The following is a 17140-nucleotide window of genomic DNA, read 5'->3' on the forward strand; positions in this document are numbered from 1 at the left end:
ACCGGCCCTTCAGGGGAGGTCTGACGTAGCGCTCAGCGCACAGGGCAGGTGCGCCCCTTCAGGGGAGGCCTCAGCGCACAGGGCAGGTGCGCCCCCTCAGGGGAGGTCTCACTGCACAGGGCAGGTGCGCCCCTTCAGGGGAGGTCTCACTGCACAGGGCAGGTGCGCCCCTTCAGGGGAGGTCTCACTGCACAGAGCAGGTGCGGCCCTTCAGGGGAGGTCTCACTGCACAGAGCAGGTGCGGCCCTTCAGGGGAGGTCTCGCGTAGCGCTCACTGCACAGAGCAGGTGCGGCCCTTCAGGGGAGGTCTCGCGTAGCGCTCACTGCACAGAGCAGGTGCGGCCCTTCAGGGGAGGTCTCGCGTAGCGCTCACTGCACAGAGCAGGTGCGGCCCTTCAGGGGAGGTCTCGCGTAGCGCTCACTGCACAGAGCAGGTGCGGCCCTTCAGGGGAGGTCTCGCGTAGCGCTCACTGCACAGAGCAGGTGCGGCCCTTCAGGGGAGGTCTCGCGTAGCGCTCACTGCACAGAGCAGGTGCGGCCCTTCAGGGGAGGTCTCGCGTAGCGCTCACTGCACAGAGCAGGTGCGGCCCTTCAGGGGAGGTCTCGCGTAGCGCTCACTGCACAGAGCAGGTGCGGCTACAACGTTTTTCTAAGCTTAAAGAGGTAGTCCAGTGAGATCAAGTATTCACCCATCCCCAGAATAGCTGATGACCATCCGAGCAATTGGGGTCTGACTGCGGAGATCTCTACCATTCTTAGAGGGGCTGTCTGAGGAAATTATTAACGGTCTATAAAGTACACAGTGCAAAGATTCAGCTGCGCTTGCCGGTTCCAGAAACTTCTATATAGCTGCAGTCATGTGCTGACTGGAGTCTCAGACACTTCTCTCAGGCCATGTTCAGTATTTTACATCAGTACTTGTAGCAAAAACCAGGTGAGGAAGTCATAGGGAAAGTATAATAGAAACACGTCACCACTTAAAATACTGACCAAATACTGAACGTGTGAACGTGGCCTCAATGGATTCTACAGAGTAGTTGAGACTAGTCGGCACATAGCCGCAACTATGTAAATCACATACTTGTAACTGCTGGGACCGGCGAGCAGCGCTGAATCCTAGTGGTGTGTACATTACACACTATAAGGGTCAGGCAACTTGCCAAAAATTTACTCAGGGGTAAACTTTTTTTCTTTTTTTCCCCTAAACCTGTGGATGTGTGTATGTACTGTAGCGTCAGTGCGTTAATATACCGCCCCCTTTCTGGTAACCAGTGCAGTTCTCTTCTGAGCGACGTCGCCGCTCTTCAGGTCACTCCATGCATGATCCGGAGGACCCTTTTACAATGTACGCCTATGGCGCCCCACTCTATAGGCGTACACTTCCAGGTCACACAGAGCGCAATGACCTGGGGAAAATCTGAGGAGGAGCAGAACGACGCTGGATAGCAGAGAAGACAGTGATAGGGCGGTATAATCACACACCGACACTACACACAGGTTTAAGGGGAAAAAGAAATGCATGAAAGCTTATGAATGGGCTCCGCAGTGCACGTGTGCAGAGCAGCAGTCGAGCACGCTGTACTCTGCCATCTCCGGGGGTCCACATGCTCCATTCAGGGTGGGCACTGCATTGCTGGGGGGTTATCACCTATCCTACAGCGATGGCCACTGTGCCGCAGACTGACGACAGGTAAGGGACAAATGCAAAGGTGCAAATCCTTCTCCGAACTGAGCCGTACGCAGGGATACACATGGGATCTGTTATTGTTGTCAGGTGATTATTGCTGGAATAATACTCTGGAGTCCAGATGAGTCCATGCTGTGTGACAAAGCATCAGGACAGAGATCTGGGAATACAACTGAAGCAAACACTCAGCAGTGAGAAGTATCAGCTCCAAAACTGCCGGGGTCTATGCAAGTTAGAGGGCAAGCGACATGAAAGCACCATTGTTAATAAGTTCCCCATAGTGTGTATGTGCACAAGGTCAATATTGGCAGCAGAAAAATCAGCTGTAAATACTGATGTGTTGGCAAGAAAAACAGGCCCTTTTTTAAGGCATCTTTCCCCTTTATTAGAATAGGTGAAAAATGCTACAAAAATGAAAACTGCAAGATAAGCACAGTGTGCACGAGACCCCAGGAGCCGCATTACTTTGCTGTCACAAGGAAATGCTTCAGTTTTTGTGGCAAATCTGCACAGAAAAAACAAAAACAAAAATAAAACACACGCAACAAAAACGCCGCAAATTCACATAGCCAGAGTCACTACACAATGAGTGAGGGGTCCCGGCACGTCCTCATCAGGGGGTGACAGGCGCAGACGGAGATGTATCGGCAGATTGCCGCCAGGACAGGAGGCGCGCGCTCACTCCGGAGAACCCGAGAGGAGACTGGAGCGGTACCTGCACTCAGGTCCCTAGGCAATTATAGCCAGTCACATATATACAGGACCACGCTGCACTGTAAGGGGAGGACCACGATGGTGAAAATCCTGCTCCAAACTGTTGCTGGTAAACTACAGACAGCAAGCGTGAAGTATTTCAATAAGAGCCCACATTGATTGACAGGCGGCGGCTTTCAACTCAACAGCATCGGGCCATTTCCTCTGTGGATTTCCTCGGCAGCGTGAGGACGTCACTTCACAAAATCCTATCCACAATGCTGGGTGCACCGAAGAGGACGTGAGAGCCCTGGTAAAGCGGTGGCAGCCCTCGTCGTATACGTGTCTGGGTAGAGCCACAATTACTACAGCCCCACATTTACACCGATCCCCAAGTGTATGATCATATTTATACGTATGTGCCAAGTATCAGACCCATTGTAATGGAGCAAAGCTGGGGGGGGGGAGAAATCTCACCAGAGACTGCAGGCAAACAAAACCTCCCATAGATGGCAACAGAAAACACCAAGAATTCTGTAGGTGCCGACAACCGAGGTACCCACCACATAACCTAGACGCTGTGTTTATGTCATAAATGGGATGAGGGGGCTCGATGACACCAGGTATTACACAGCACCCCCCATAGATACATTTATAAATGTGATTATCCTTGGTGTCCTGATCTGAAGGCCATTATATCTTATATAGGGCCATTATTTTCCTATATCAACCCCCGTTCACATCAGCTAGATTACCCAGCCTGACCTCCGACAACTACTCCTCCTAACAGGAGGGCGGCATACATGGATGGACGACCGCTGGCATCTGCACCTTATCTACTGAGGGCAGCGGGATAAGCCAAAGCTTATGTCACTAAGTAAATATGAGGAGCGCCCCCTATAGGACATGTTGTATCACATCTATGGCACTCTGTACACACTCTCCTCGCATCACATAGAGGGTATTACAGGTGACCGTGGGCCACTTCTTACACTCATACCTTTCTGTCAGGACAATCTGATGACACTCACATGCTTCCGTGGGTCACCACAAGTCCCAGAAGGCTGATAAGTCATGCTGGGAGTTGTAGTAGATATCAGATAATTAGGAATACATGGGAATGGAGCCGAGATGAGGTGCAGTGCGGCTCAGAGATAACTGTCATACACATGTCGAGGCGGGGTTCATCATATATATGCCATCACATGAGTGCACCTCCCTCCATAGAACACTGCGACCCCCAAAGGTGAATCACGGAGTGATATGGAAGGGGCAGGCCGCTTGGCATTTTGGGGTGCGGCTTTGACAGACAGGTGAGATATACTTACTCAGTCGGGTGTTCTGGATCATAGAAATCCCCCATTGTCAGTGGTGGAGCAAGGCATCCAGCCTGTGGAGAGGTGGGGGAGCGGCTCCAGAGAGATGGGGGTGCAGGAAAGGAGATGACTTCAGATGGTTCAATCACCAGGCACCCCGGGAAACAGGGACCCAGCGGGAGAACAGATACTAGAGATGTCGTCAATGGCAAATATTGGGGTTCACGCAGAAAATAACTCCAGATAAGAGGATCCAAAGATATTGGGGTGCAGGATCTCCAGATATCGGGGTGCTCACAGAAATCCTCAGATAGACGGGGTGGGTGCAGGAAAGATGCCTTCAGAGGGATGCTGCAGCTTCAAGAGGGTGAAGAAAGTCAATGGCAAATATCGGGGTGCAGACAGAAAGCCTCTACAGACTGGGTGCAGCGGACTTCAAATAGCTTTAAGGTACTGGGGTAAAAGAGTTCCAGATAATTGAGGTGCTTGCAAAAGTGTTAATTCCAGATAGCAGGGTGCCGGACACCTTCTCATACAATCTGACAATGGTCCTGGTGATTTTGGGGGGGCACACAGTAGGGTCGCTTAGATATTGTGGTGCAGAAGTATTGTCTAACAGAGCTCCCCTCCTTCCATCAGTGATTTTAGGGTGCAGACTCCCTCTCCTTCCATCAGCCGGTGGTGACTTTGGGTGCACAGATTTGAGGTGTAGAGGTGAGGTGATTTTGGGGAATACAGACTTGGGGTGCAGATCTCAGCAGGGCTCCAGGGATTTTGGGACACACTGACCTGCGGTGCACACTCTCCAGCAGGGCTCGCCTCTCATCAGTCGGTGACTTTGGGGTGCACAGATTTGGGGTGCAGACTTTAGCAGAGCTCCCCTCTCATCGGCCGGTGATGACTTTGGAGTTACACAGACCTGGGATGTAGATGCAGATTTTGGGGTGCACACATCAGCAGGGCACCCCCCCCCCCCTTCCAGCAGTGATTTTGGGATGCAGAGACTTTAGCAGGGCTCCCCTCTCATCAATTAGTGACTTTGGGGTTCACAGATTTGGGGTACAGACTTTAGAGGAGTTTCTCTCCTTCCACCAGTAATTTAGGGGTGCACAGATTTGGGGTACAGGCCCCCTCTCATCAGCCGGTGGAGATTCTGGGGTGCACAGACTTTAGCAGGGCTTCTCCCTTCCAGCAGTTCCTTGGGGGTGCACAGATTTTAGCAGGGCTCCCTTCAGCAGCCGGTGGGGCTTCCCGGGGTGCACACACTTTAGCAGGGCTTCCCGGGGTGCACACACTTTAGCAGGGCTCCCCCCTCCAGCAGTGACTCTGGGCTGCAGACCGGATGGACAATGGCGGCGGCTCCGTCCTCCGCTCTCCCCGGGCCTCAGGCCATGATGCCGCTGCTCTCCCTCCGGCCTCTCACTCCTCTGCGTCCCCGGCTCTCGCTTACTAGGAAGGCCGCCTACCTGGAGAGTGTCCCGGGCTGCGCGCTTACCACAGGCCGCGGCTTGTCCCGGAGCGGTCAGGGCCGCAGACACGGCGGGGACAAGTTGGCAGTATTAGGCCGGAGGAAGGTGCAGGGTTTCCCGGCAGGATCGCGGCTCTGCGGCCTCCGGCTGCTCGGCTCCTCCTCCCCCAGAACACGGAGCGGAAATGGCGCAAACTCATCCACTTCCTCCAGTCACAACTGTAACACGGGGAGGGGAGGAGACTGCACCCCCAGCGATGAGGACAGCGCACGGCCCCGCACACAGGTGAGACCGCGACTCCCGGAGCTCCGCGGCCGCCCACACCGGGCCTCACACAGCCGCCGCTCTCATCTAGTGCTGGACCCGTTACCTACAGCAACCAATCAGACGCCAGCTCATAGTTTTCGCCCTTCGGTTAGAAAATGTAAGAAGCGTTCTGATTGGTCACGAACAATTTCGATAAACTTTATGTATACGCAATGAAAACTACTAAAGCGCCTGGATACAGCTACCAATCAGAATCCAGCTCTTATGCTGCCGTTGTAGACTAGGGAATGAAAAGCGTGTTTTGATTGGTTGCTATGGACTCCGTTTTCTGTCTTTCAATAAACTTTATTCATACAATGCAGAAGCAGGTGTTACAGCAGCCAGTGATGGAAATATGATTGGTTGTTATGGGAACAGATCAATAACATTTACTTATTCTGTCTTGTGTTTTTTTTTTTTTGTAGCATAAATAGATTGAAAATTGTGAGCGGCGCGGTATTAACCCCTGATGGACACAGAGAACTGTTATGTTTGAAGTTGTGACTTTTATTTTTTCCTCTGATGTTTTTTACTTTTGCGGGAGGCGTCGTACTTGTGAATGGCCCCTTTCATTTTACCATCGAATGTACCGAGAAACGGGGGAAAATTCCTAATGCCATAAAATGGTGGAAAAATGTGATTGTGCGGTAATGATGGCCGAGAGCCGGATTCTCCGCTCACCTTCTTTGCATATTTTAGCGACTTAAAGCAATTCTGGACGTTTGCCGCCATTCTCTAAGACTCGCCACGTCTTACGTTTCACCTCGTCTTCTCCGCGGCGAGCTGTGGGGTTTGCTGGATTATTTTGGGGCACATGGAACATTTTTATCGCCTTTTACTGTATTTTTGGGGGGCGGCGGTAAGTGAAAAACGGCCATTAACAGCAAAAACCTTGTTCTTTCCTTTTTTACATTTCTCTTTATTTTTTCGACCCCCTCGGGACTGGACGCTGCGGTCTTCTGTACTGCATCCTTCAATATGCTGTTAATCGCGGCCCTCTATAGAGCTCAGCCTGCGGCCTCACAGCTGGGTCAAGATGGCAACAATCAAAGGCGTCAGTAGGTCCCCAGCTGCCATGGACGGCGTCAGTAGGTCCCCAGCTGCCATGGACGGCGTCAGTAGGTCCCCAGCTGCCATGGACGACGTCAGTAGGTCCCCAGCTGCCATGGACAACGTCAGTAGGTCCCCAGCTGCCATGGACGGCGTCAGTAGGTCCCCAGCTGCCATGGACGCCGTCAGTAGGTCCCCAGCTGCCATGGACGTCGTCAGTAGGTCCCCAGCTGCCATGGACGTCGTCAGTAGGTCCCCAGCTGCTATGGACGCCGTCAGTAGGTCCCCAGCTGCCATGGACGCCGTCAGTAGGTCCCCAGCTGCCATGGACGCCGTCAGTAGGTCCCCAGCTGGCATGGACGCCGTCAGTAGGTCCCCAGCTGCCATGGACGCCGTCAGTAGGTCCCCAGCTGGCAAGGACGCCGTCAGTAGGTCCCCAGCTGGCAAGGACGCCGTCAGTAGGTCCCCAGCTGGCAAGGACGCCGTCAGTAGGTCCCCAGCTGGCAAGGACGCCGTCAGTAGGTCCCCAGCTGGCAAGGACGCCGTCAGTAGGTCCCCAGCTGCCATGGACGCCGTCAGTAGGTCCCCAGCTGCCATGGATGCCGTTAGTAGGTCCCCAGCTTCCATGGACCCCGTCAGGCCCTCATCTCATGGCAGCCTATCAGTACATCACGGTTATGTTGGTGCGCCCTGACTTCCATGCTTCCTCTGTTCACTGCTCTTACCGGGAGACGCCGGCTGTCTGTCACGGCTCCTGAGCCCGCTCCATATACGTCATGGAGCTTGAAGGGGTTAGAGGCTGTAGAAAACGCTGCGTATATTTGCTGCACTTCCTTCACGTTCCTGTTCTGTTGCCCGTCCAGCAATCCTGACTCTTCGATATTACGACACTTCAGAATTTTACAGTTTTTGCTCCATTTACCCCAAAATCTTTGGGAATTAATCAGTTTTGTTGTTTTTTTTTCCAGCCGGAAATGTCACTGATCTGGCTCCAGGTTGGACAATGTGGCAACCAGATTGGACAGGAATGGTGGCAAATCCTCAGTAGCAACCTCGCCGACGTTGACCGGTAAGATGGCCGCCACCTTGTGCCTGTTTTTTTTCTAATAAGTCTCCTTTATGTAGAATGGCCGCGGCCCCCTAATGTTAGCAGCCGATTTATGGGAGAACGGGTATTCAGGCTCTGAATAGGAGGGGCTTCCAGTGATCACATGTACAGTACAGATGACCTGAGCCGTGCTGCGTTCTCGTCTCTCACAGGTATCCGTATTTCTCCCGCGATGGACTCATTAACGCCATCTGTGTGGACACAGAGCCTAAAGTCATCCGAAAACAGCGTCAGCAAGTGAAAAGGGGGTAAGTAGGGGTCCCACGATGGCTGACCACCTGGGGCCTGGGGAGCCGTAGAGAATCGGATGCTGTATGCAAATAACCCTCGACTCAAACTCTGCTGCGAGCGTGATCCGAGCGTCATTTCACTGTGATCCGAGCGTCATTTCACTGTGATCCGAGCGTCATTTCACTGTGATCCGAGCGTCATTTCACTGTGATCCGAGCGTCATTTCACTGTGATCCGAGCGTCATTTCACTGTGATCCGAGCGTCATTTCATCGTCTTTTCACCGTGATCCGAGCGTCATTTCACTGTGATCCGAGCGTCATTTCATCGTCTTTTCACCGTGATCCGAGCGTCATTTCACCGTTGTCTGAGCGTCCTAGGGGGGGCGCGTGCGTGTCCTGGGGGGGGGCGCGCGCGCGTGCGTCCTAGGGGGTGGGGTCGCGTGCGTCATGGGGGGTATGCCTGCGTCATGGGGGGCGGTTGTGTGTCCTGGGGGGCGCGTATGTCGTCATCTTATGTTCTCAGAGGAAGTCACTCGTTACATGGCGATAAGTCCAGAATGGCGTCTCCCCCTATATCACCTCCGTGGACCTTTATTAGGACAATAAGGGGTGAGATTCCCTAATAAGCGGGGGCATAATGATCAGATCTCGCTACAGCCGCTCCCTGCATTACCCGTCCTGCAGCTTTGACCAGTGTCCGTCTGTTCTCATCCAGATACTTCAGGGACTCCAATGTCATCGTGGGACAGCGAGGAAGAGGCAACAACTGGGCATATGGTAAGAAGACTGCAGGGGGGCTGCGTACTATGTACGGTCCTGCGGTCGCACGAAGGCTGCTGTCGCACAGAGGCCGTGGTCGCACGTGACTTGCATTGCAGTCTGTGGGGACGGAGCTGTTGGTGTCCTGCAGTTTCCATAGGACAGCGTTCACACTGCGGCACCATTATAAATCACAGCCTCCGATGCCGGCGGCTCGTGTTGCTGTGGCCCTCGTCTCGGGCCATCACAGAGCAGGGGCCACGCACAGCTCGGCTTCGGGGCCCCCTCTGCCGTGTGACCTCATAGTGCCTGTAATAGTGCAGCGCTCCTCCTATGGCAGCGACATGAGCCGATCTCCGCTTTATTACCAGGATACGGAGGGAGCGGCGCAGGGACGAGTCTGCTGGACGCCACCATGGAGGCTTTCCGGAGGGAGCTGGAGCGGCGGGACTGTTACAGCGGCACGGTGATGCTGCACAGCCTGTGTGGCGGCACCGGATCCGGTATGTCCCGTAATAAGGGGGCGGTATGGAGACCACCTACGCTCACAGCATCGGCAGTCAGTAGGAACAAGAAATGGCCAATCAGCAGCAGAATGGACAATGGAGTCCCCCCTTTATGTTCTAGGATGAGCCACCATGACCGGCAGCGGCGACGCCGGCGGCTTCTCGTCTTTGTCTTTCTGTAGAAAGCTCCAAAGTTTCTAATCATTTTTGTATTTCGACTTCCAGTTCCGCTCTCCTCCAGATCTCTGCTCTCTGCGCCACTGGAGAACTGTGAGTGCAGCTCCTGCTGGTGTATTCAGCTCTGAGCACTCGGAGCAGGATCAGCGATGCACCGCATCATACAGATACTATTTTGCTTGTGCGTCTTTTTGATCACATTGTCTCCGGCTCCGCCGTCTATATTGTAGTGGTCTCTAGGGTTCGCTCTGCGGCGGATCATGCCGCATTTTATAGTTTGTTACAAATGCAGCAATAACAATTACTGTAAATATTCTGACTTTTTACATTTTTTTTTCTAGAAAGAAACAGAATAAAGGAGATTTTTTTATTTTAAGTTCTTTCTCTTCTTGCTGAGCCTCAGAGCCGGTGTGACGGGCAGTGTGACGGGCGGTGTGATGTACGTCTGTACAGCCGGACATTGAAACCTGTCAGCCGCACACTGACACAGCCAGACACACAGACGCTGCGTCAGGCGTCTTGTTTGACATCTGGGCACCTGTTGCTGGTTGGGCCAATGGGGTATGGAGGGAGACCCCTGCCTCTGCGAGCCCCTTGCCTCTGGGAGCCCCCTGCCTCTACGATCCCCCTGCCTCTGCGATCCCCCTGCCCCTGGGAGCCCCCTGCCTCTGCGATCCCCCTGCCCCTGGGAGCCCCCTGCCTCTACGATCCCCCTGCCTCTGCGATCCCCCTGCCCCTGGGAGCCCCCTGCCTCTGGGAACCCCCTGCCTCTGCGATCCCCCTGCCTCTGCGATCCCCCCTGCCTCTGGGAACCCCCTGCCCCTGGGAACCCCCTGCCCCTGGGAGCCCCCTGCCTCTGCGATCCCTCTGCCCCTGGGAGCCCCCTGCCTCTGGGAGCCCCCTGCCTCTGGGAGCCCCCTGCCTCTGGGAACCCCTTGCCTCTGCGATCCCCCTGCTTCTGCCCCTGGGAGCCCCCTGCCTCTGCGATCCCACTGCCCCTGGGAGCCCCCTGCCTCTGCGATCCCTCTGCCCCTGGGAACCCCCTGCCCCTGGGAACCCCCTGCCCCTGGGAGCCCCCTGCCTCTGCGATCCCTCTGCCCCTGGGAGCCCCCTGCCCCTGGGAGCCCCCTGCCTCTGGGAGCCCCCTGCCTCTGGGAACCCCTTGCCTCTGCGATCCCCCTGCTTCTGCCTCTGGGAGCCCCCTGCCTCTGCGATCCCACTGCCCCTGGGAGCCCCCTGCCTCTGCGATCCCTCTGCCCCTGGGAGCCCCCTGCCCCTGGGAGCCCCCTGCCTCTGGGAGCCCCCTGCCTCTGGGATCCCCCTGCCTCTGGGAGCCCCCTGCCTCTGGGAACCCCCTGCCTCTGCGATCCCCCTGCCTCTGCGATCCACCTGACCCTGGGAGCCCCCTGCCTCTGGGAACCCCCTGCCTCTGCGATCCCACTGCCTCTGCGATCCCCCTGCCTCTGGGAACCCCCTGCCTCTGCGATCCCACTGCCTCTGCGATCCCACTGCCCCTGGGAGCCCCTGCCTCTGCAATCCCCCTGCTTCTGCCTCTGCAATCCCACTGCCCCTGGGAGCCCCCTGCCTCTGGGAGCCATCTGGATGTCTTGTGGAGGATCCTCGGCAGTGATTGGCTGTACACCACTATTTTGTGCATTTTTTTGACGAGAGCTGAGCACAGCGGGAAGGGTGCATCGCTCAGCCGAGCGCTTTGCTCTGTTGCTCCAGTGATTAATCCCTTTTAAGGAAACCCCTTTAAGAAAGGACAATCTCTTGGACTGCACAGTATGTAATAAATCAGGATGTCCTTTGCTCTGCCCCTTAGGGATGGGCTCTCGGTTATGTGAAGAGATAAGAGATGCATATCCCGCTGGGTATATTTTATCTGTCGCCGCGGCGCCACACGAGACGGGCGACTCTCCGCTCCAGCATTATAACTCGCTGCTCTGCCTGGCCTGGATGCAAAGGTAACACAATATGAATCGGGGTACTGCAATGGGCTCCTGTCCTGTGCTGCAGTAATTTACATACTGCAGTGGGGTCATTTACACAGCTACAATCATATATTTGCTGTTTTGGGTATTGTAGAGAGTTTGTCACTTCTGCAGTCATTTATTCACTGGTTTGGGTTAGAGTAATTATTTACTTTTTAGGTACTGCATTGGGGTCCTGACTAATGCTGCATTTATAGATTCACTCCTTTACCTATTGAAGTAGTCATCTGCACAGCTGCTGTTTTGGTTACTACAGTGCGTTTGCTGTTACAGTTGCAGTTGTTTATTCACTGGTTTTAGTAATATTACAAGGTTAGAACAATTATTCACTTTTTTTAGGTACCGTAGAGGGGTTCTGACCAGTGCTCCAGCCATTGATATGTTTTACATTCTGCAGTGGTGTCATCTGCATAACTACAATCATGTTTTTGCTGTTTTAGGTGCAGGCTTATTGTAATTGCGGCAGTCCCTGTACTAATTTAGGTACTACAAGGTCAGAGCACATAATAAATGTTCTAGGTATCACCATTGCGTCCTTTCCAATGCCGCTGTCATAGCTTCACTCCTTTATGTACTGTAGTCTTTCACTGGTTAGGTAATGTTACAAGATCAGAGAAGTAATTTTTTTTTTTTTTAGGTACCGCCATGGGGTCTCATTCAGCCCTGCAATCTGCAATAACTTTTTTTTTAACATATCAGGTTCTGTGACGGGGTCCTTCTGTTCCAGAATGATGAGGTAATGAAGAGAGCGGCTTCCTTGGTGGAAAGGAAGACACTCACTGCATCTGGGCTTCAGCCATCCGTCTCCCTCACCTCTATGAACACGCACATTGCCTCCTGTCTAGCAGGGCTCTTCTGTCCTGTATATTCGCTGAGGACCAGAAGGTGCAGTCTTCTTAAAGGTCCTGTGCGGGGTGATGAAATATTGGGTGTGTTGGAGTGACGTCTCGTTTGTGTCACATCAGTTCGGTGAGCGTAGGCCTGGAGCCCTGGGAGCTGATCCGCTGTCTATGTCCGATGCCCACCATGAAGTTCCTCCACACATCCCTGGTCTGCAGCAGGTGAGGGGTGGCTTTACTGAAATACATGTATCTAATTTCCGCTCCCACCTCGGGCGGCGATACCGCCTTAAATTAGGTCAAGAAGATCTCCAACAACAGATCCTCAGTATTATGCCGAGTGCAGGCGGTCCTAACAGCGGACCCCTGGTAATCTGCTCAGAAGAAGGCGGCTGCAGATTATTTCACTGGTTCCTTATCGTTTCATTGTATCCACAGGGGAACGGCCTCCTGGGACAAAGTGACGAGCTCCGTGGTGCAGACCATCCCCCGAGCCGATCCACACGGCCGGCTTGTATCCTTTCCTGGAGCTAGAATATAAAACTTTTTATTCTTTCTAACTTTCTAAAATAATCATAATTTTACTTTAAATATTAATATTGAGGACGCAGCTCTGGGTGTGACTGGAGCACAGCCCCGTGTTACAGTGTAACGCTACAACACTGAGAACATCTACAGATAAGTGATAAGTCCGTGTCATACTCCAGTCACATCCAGAGCTGCATTCGGCCACTTATCACGTGGAATCCACTGGGAATAAATCCTGCGAGCTCGGCCGGGATCTGGTGATGTGGAGAAGCCTGCGTGTCCGGCGTCAGGTGTGAACACGTCTCTGATAATCTGCCCATTATAGTAATTATAGTATAAGCCCCGGTCTCCACATTCTGTCTTTGCACGTTCGCGTTATTTCCTCCCCTTCCACTTGATGACATCGGCCCCATGCCGCCATTGGTGTTTGGGTTTTGTTTCTTCGGTGTTTATTGTGCCATAAAAATGATCCAGAAAACCCGATTCTCCCCATCAGGGCGAGTACAGCGAAAAGAGCGGGCGAGTGCAGCGAAAAGAGCGGGCGAGTGGAGCGAAAAGAGCGGGCGAGTGGAGCGAAAAGAGCGGGCGAGTGCAGCGAAAAGAGCGGGCGAGTGCAGCGAAAAGAGCGGGCGAGTGCAGCGAAAAGAGCGGGCGAGTGCAGCGAAAAGAGCGGGCGAGTGCAGCGAAAAGAGCGGGCGAGTGCAGCGAAAAGAGCGGGCGAGTGGAGCGAAAAGAGCGGGCGAGTGGAGCGAAAAGAGCGGGCGAGTGGAGCGAAAAGAGCGGGCGAGTGGAGCGAAAAGAGCGGGCGAGTGCAGCGAAAAGAGCGGGCGAGTACAGCGAAAAGAGCGGGCGAGTACAGTGAAAAGAGCGGGCGAGTTTTCTCTTAAATGTTGAAAACAAATTCTGAAATTTTGTTTAAAAAAAATAATAACAATTCTTTGTTGTCCTGATATTTTGCGGCTTTCATTTTCCCGTCAGCGGAGCTGCGGAGCGATTCTTTGTTGTCCTGATATTTTGCGGTTTCCATTTTCCCGTCAGCCGAGCTGCGGAGCGATTCTTTGTTGTCCTGATATTTTGCGGTTTCCATTTTCCCGTCAGCCGAGCTGCGGAGCGATTCTTTGTTGTCCTGATATTTTGCGGTTTCCATTTTCCCGTCAGCCGAGCTGCGGAGCGATTCTTTGTTGTCCTGATATTTTGCGGTTTCCATTTTCCCGTCAGCGGAGCTGCGGAGCGATTCTTTGTTGTCCTGATATTTTGCGGATTTTACTTTCCCGTCAGCGGAGCTGCGGAGCGATTCTTTGTTGTCCTGATATTTTGCGGATTTTACTTTCCCGTCAGCGGAGCTGCGGAGCGCTTGCATCCTGAGGGCCGGGCAGACGCTTTCATTGCTATCATCCGGGGATCGTATCAGGTTTTGATCTTTTATTGCATTTTTTGGAGGAGTTTCGGCAGCTGAATCTGCATTCTTGGCTTTTGCATTTTCTGTTTACGGCTTTCACCGGAGAGTTTATTTTTTTTATGGACATGGAGATACCAACTATGCGGATATTTTTATTCAATTTTTTTTTTTTATATATATAATTTAACTTTTTAATCTTTTTTTAAGCTTTTATTTTTTTCCCCACTATATTCTGTAGTTCCTCTTCGGGGACTTGTACCTGTGATCGTTTGATCTCTTGCTGCAAGTCCCCGAACTAAACTAAAGCAAAGATACTGAAAATGAGCGGTGACGTGCGGGGTTACTACAGTCTGTGCAGCCTCTTCTCAGCTGTTTGTGGATATCGGGCGGTCACCCAGCTTTCCCGTCCTCCTGAGTGCAGGTTACTCGGCAGCACGTCCCCTCCCCCGAGGCCCTGCACTGTGCAGCCTCTTCTTAGCTGTTTATGGATATTAGGCAGTCACTCAGCTTTCCTGTCCTCCTGAGTGCAGGTTACTCGGCAGCACGTCCCCTCCCCCGAGGCCCTGCACTGTGCAGCCTCTTCTTAGCTGTTTGTGGATATCAGGCGGTCACCCAGCTTTCCCGTCCTCCTGAGTGCAGGTTACTCGGCAGCACGTCCCCTCCCCCGCGGCACTGCACTGTGCTGCCTCTTCTTAGCTGTTTATGGATATCAGGCGGTCACTCAGCTTTCCCGTCCTCCTGAGCGCAGGTTACTCGGCAGCACGTCCCCTCCCCCGCGACCCTGCACTGTGCAGCCTCTTCTTAGCTGTTTGTGGATATCGGGTGGTCATCCAGCTTTCTCGTCATCCCGAGTGCAGGTTACTCGGCAGCACGTCTCCTCCCCCGCGGCACTGCACTGTGCTGCCTCTTCTTAGCTGTTTATGGATATCAGGCGGTCACTCAGCTTTCCCGTCCTCCTGAGCGCAGGTTACTCGGCAGCACGTCCCCTCCCCCGCACTACGTCAGCACGATCTGTTGCTCCCCTTAACACTCCCCAGCATCACAGTCTGTCCGTCTTGGCGGTGGCTCGTAACTCCCAGGACTATTCTTTCCTGCTGTCCCGGGACTCGGTGCTGCTGAGGCTGCGGCAGGCGTACCGCTGTGTGCCGTGGACCCCCTCCTCCGTCCACTGCTGGACAGGTGAGTGCCGCTCAGGATATTACAGATAACGGCGCTGTTCTTTGATTGCACTTGTGCAGTTTGACCCCGAGCTGCTGCCATATTCGTTGTGTTTCGCTCACGTCTTGTGTGTCATCTTTTCGTAGACCCCCAGAATATTCTGGACCCCTCGTGTCACAGCCATTCCCTGACTGTCTGCGCCAATCACTCCAGTGCTGCCGACCTGATGAGCGGCGTCGTGTCCAAGGCCCGGGCGATGTACGACGCCGGAGCGTACCTGCACTGGTACCGGGGGTACGGCTGCGAGGACGACCACTTCCACATGTCCTTCGATACCCTGAACTCGATGGTGGAGGAATACAGGGGTCTGGGGGTCCCGTGACTGTGACACCACATCGCAGGTCTGACGCCGGCAGGGACCACCGGGGGTGTATGGTCCCTATGTCCAGTCTTTAGTTACGTCTGTGTCCAGGAAAGCTGGGTGACCCCCCCCTCCCCGTATGGCCGCTGCAGTCACACATTCATCTAGGGCAGAGAAGGGGTTAATGGTAATTTCATCTTTGGGGGTCTCAGGATGGTCGGTCCTTACAGCGGTCGCCCGCATTCACCTATTTTTTACCCACTGCCTCAGTGATGTGAAAAATGATAATCTGAGCCTTACTTACCCTCCCCAGGTCCAGAGCTGTGTCTTCGCTGCTGCCCCGGTCTCTTCAGCATGATGTGGGGTCAGAGACCCTGATTCCAGCAGAGTGTCACTTACTGACCTGCTTGCTGCAGTTGTGATAAAATACCTGATTGGCAGCCTTCTGTGTACACTGTGCATAGGCAGAAAGCGAGCATCAGTGATGGGGGACGGGGTTATACAGAATGAATATAGAGGACTACATGGCAACAGGGTTACTAGTGATAATCTCCTGCTGATAAAACTACAGCAAGCAGCTCAGTAAATGACACATCGCTGGAATCAGGAGCTCTGTCCCGACATCATGCTGCTGTCAGATTAGGTGACATACACATTACATAGGTGATTCCGCCACACACAGGAACACAACTGTGCTCTCCGAGAGCCGCTGCCACAATCACGTGTCGTCCCGATTCCACGAGTCAGGAGACCCCCAAACATCAGTGTCGGCAAATCCCGCTGAAATCGGGGGGTTTAGACTCCTTACATCTGAGGTGTATGGGGCCATCAGAACAACCCATCAGTAACGGATGAGCCGGGGTCCCCCGCTGCTCCACCAACTCAAAAAGCCCTGGTGGTCTCTGACCGCTGCCCCGCTAACGAGTGTGCTAGCCCCAGCTTCGGACTTTTGGTAGTGACTGTACCTGATACTGGTGGTCCAGGGCAGTAGAGGGGATATCAGCGCCCCTAGTGGTCGAGGGCAGTAAAGGGGATAATAGTGCCCCTAGTGGTCAAGGGCAGTAGAGGAGATGATATCAGCGCCCGTGGTGGTCTTGTGTGGTGAATCATTCCTGGATAAGAGGGTCACTTATGTCTCCAGGGATCAGGACTTTTTAGCTTCCCGTCCGCCCTGCTGCTTATAGAGGTCAGAACAGGGAGTGATGGCGGAAGGCAGGGAGGTGGGGAGCTCTCTGGGTCATGAGGAGACCCCATTAGTCAGTGACCGGCCGTTGGTGGCCCCGCATTAGTCAGTGACCGGCCGGTGGTGGCCCCGCATTAGTCAGTGACCGGCCGTTGGTGGCCCCGCATTAGTCAGTGACCGGCCGTTGGTGGCCCTGCATTAGTCAGTGACCGGCCGTTGGTGGCCCTGCATTAGTCAGTGACCGGCCGGTGGTGGCCCCGCATTAGTCAGTGACCGGCCGTTGGTGGCCCCGTAGTAGTCAGTGACCGGCCGTTGGTGGCCCCGCATTAGTCAGTGACCGGCCGGTGGTGGCCCTGCATTAGTCAGTGACCGGCC

General features: G+C 53.9%; 2 protein-coding genes across 2 annotated transcripts in view; one reads left to right on the plus strand and one right to left on the minus strand.

The window, feature by feature from the left end:
- The window catches only part of SETD2 (SET domain containing 2, histone lysine methyltransferase), a 58488-nt gene extending 52954 nt beyond the window's left edge, over nt 1-5534 (minus strand). The window contains exon 1 of the mRNA XM_073677097.1: nt 3709-5534. Coding sequence (XP_073533198.1) covers nt 3709-3743 — 35 coding nt within the window. The 5' untranslated portion in view covers nt 3744-5534. The remainder of the gene's footprint in view (nt 1-3708) is intronic.
- LOC141264790 (tubulin delta chain-like) lies at nt 5335-17140 on the plus strand. The gene is given in 12 exon segments (XM_073677098.1): nt 5335-5389; nt 5392-5450; nt 7490-7590; nt 7782-7877; nt 8577-8638; nt 8992-9123; nt 11129-11270; nt 11997-12182; nt 12263-12358; nt 12575-12650; nt 15101-15242; nt 15368-17140. Coding segments are annotated over 12 exon segments (1368 nt in total). The 5' UTR covers nt 5335-5349; the 3' UTR covers nt 15604-17140.

The sequence above is a fragment of the Phyllobates terribilis genome, unplaced genomic scaffold (genome assembly GCF_046119375.1).
Source record: "Phyllobates terribilis strain yellow unplaced genomic scaffold, ASM4611937v1 Scaffold_4__5_contigs__length_816908805, whole genome shotgun sequence".
Taxonomy (NCBI): Eukaryota; Metazoa; Chordata; class Amphibia; order Anura; family Dendrobatidae; genus Phyllobates; species Phyllobates terribilis.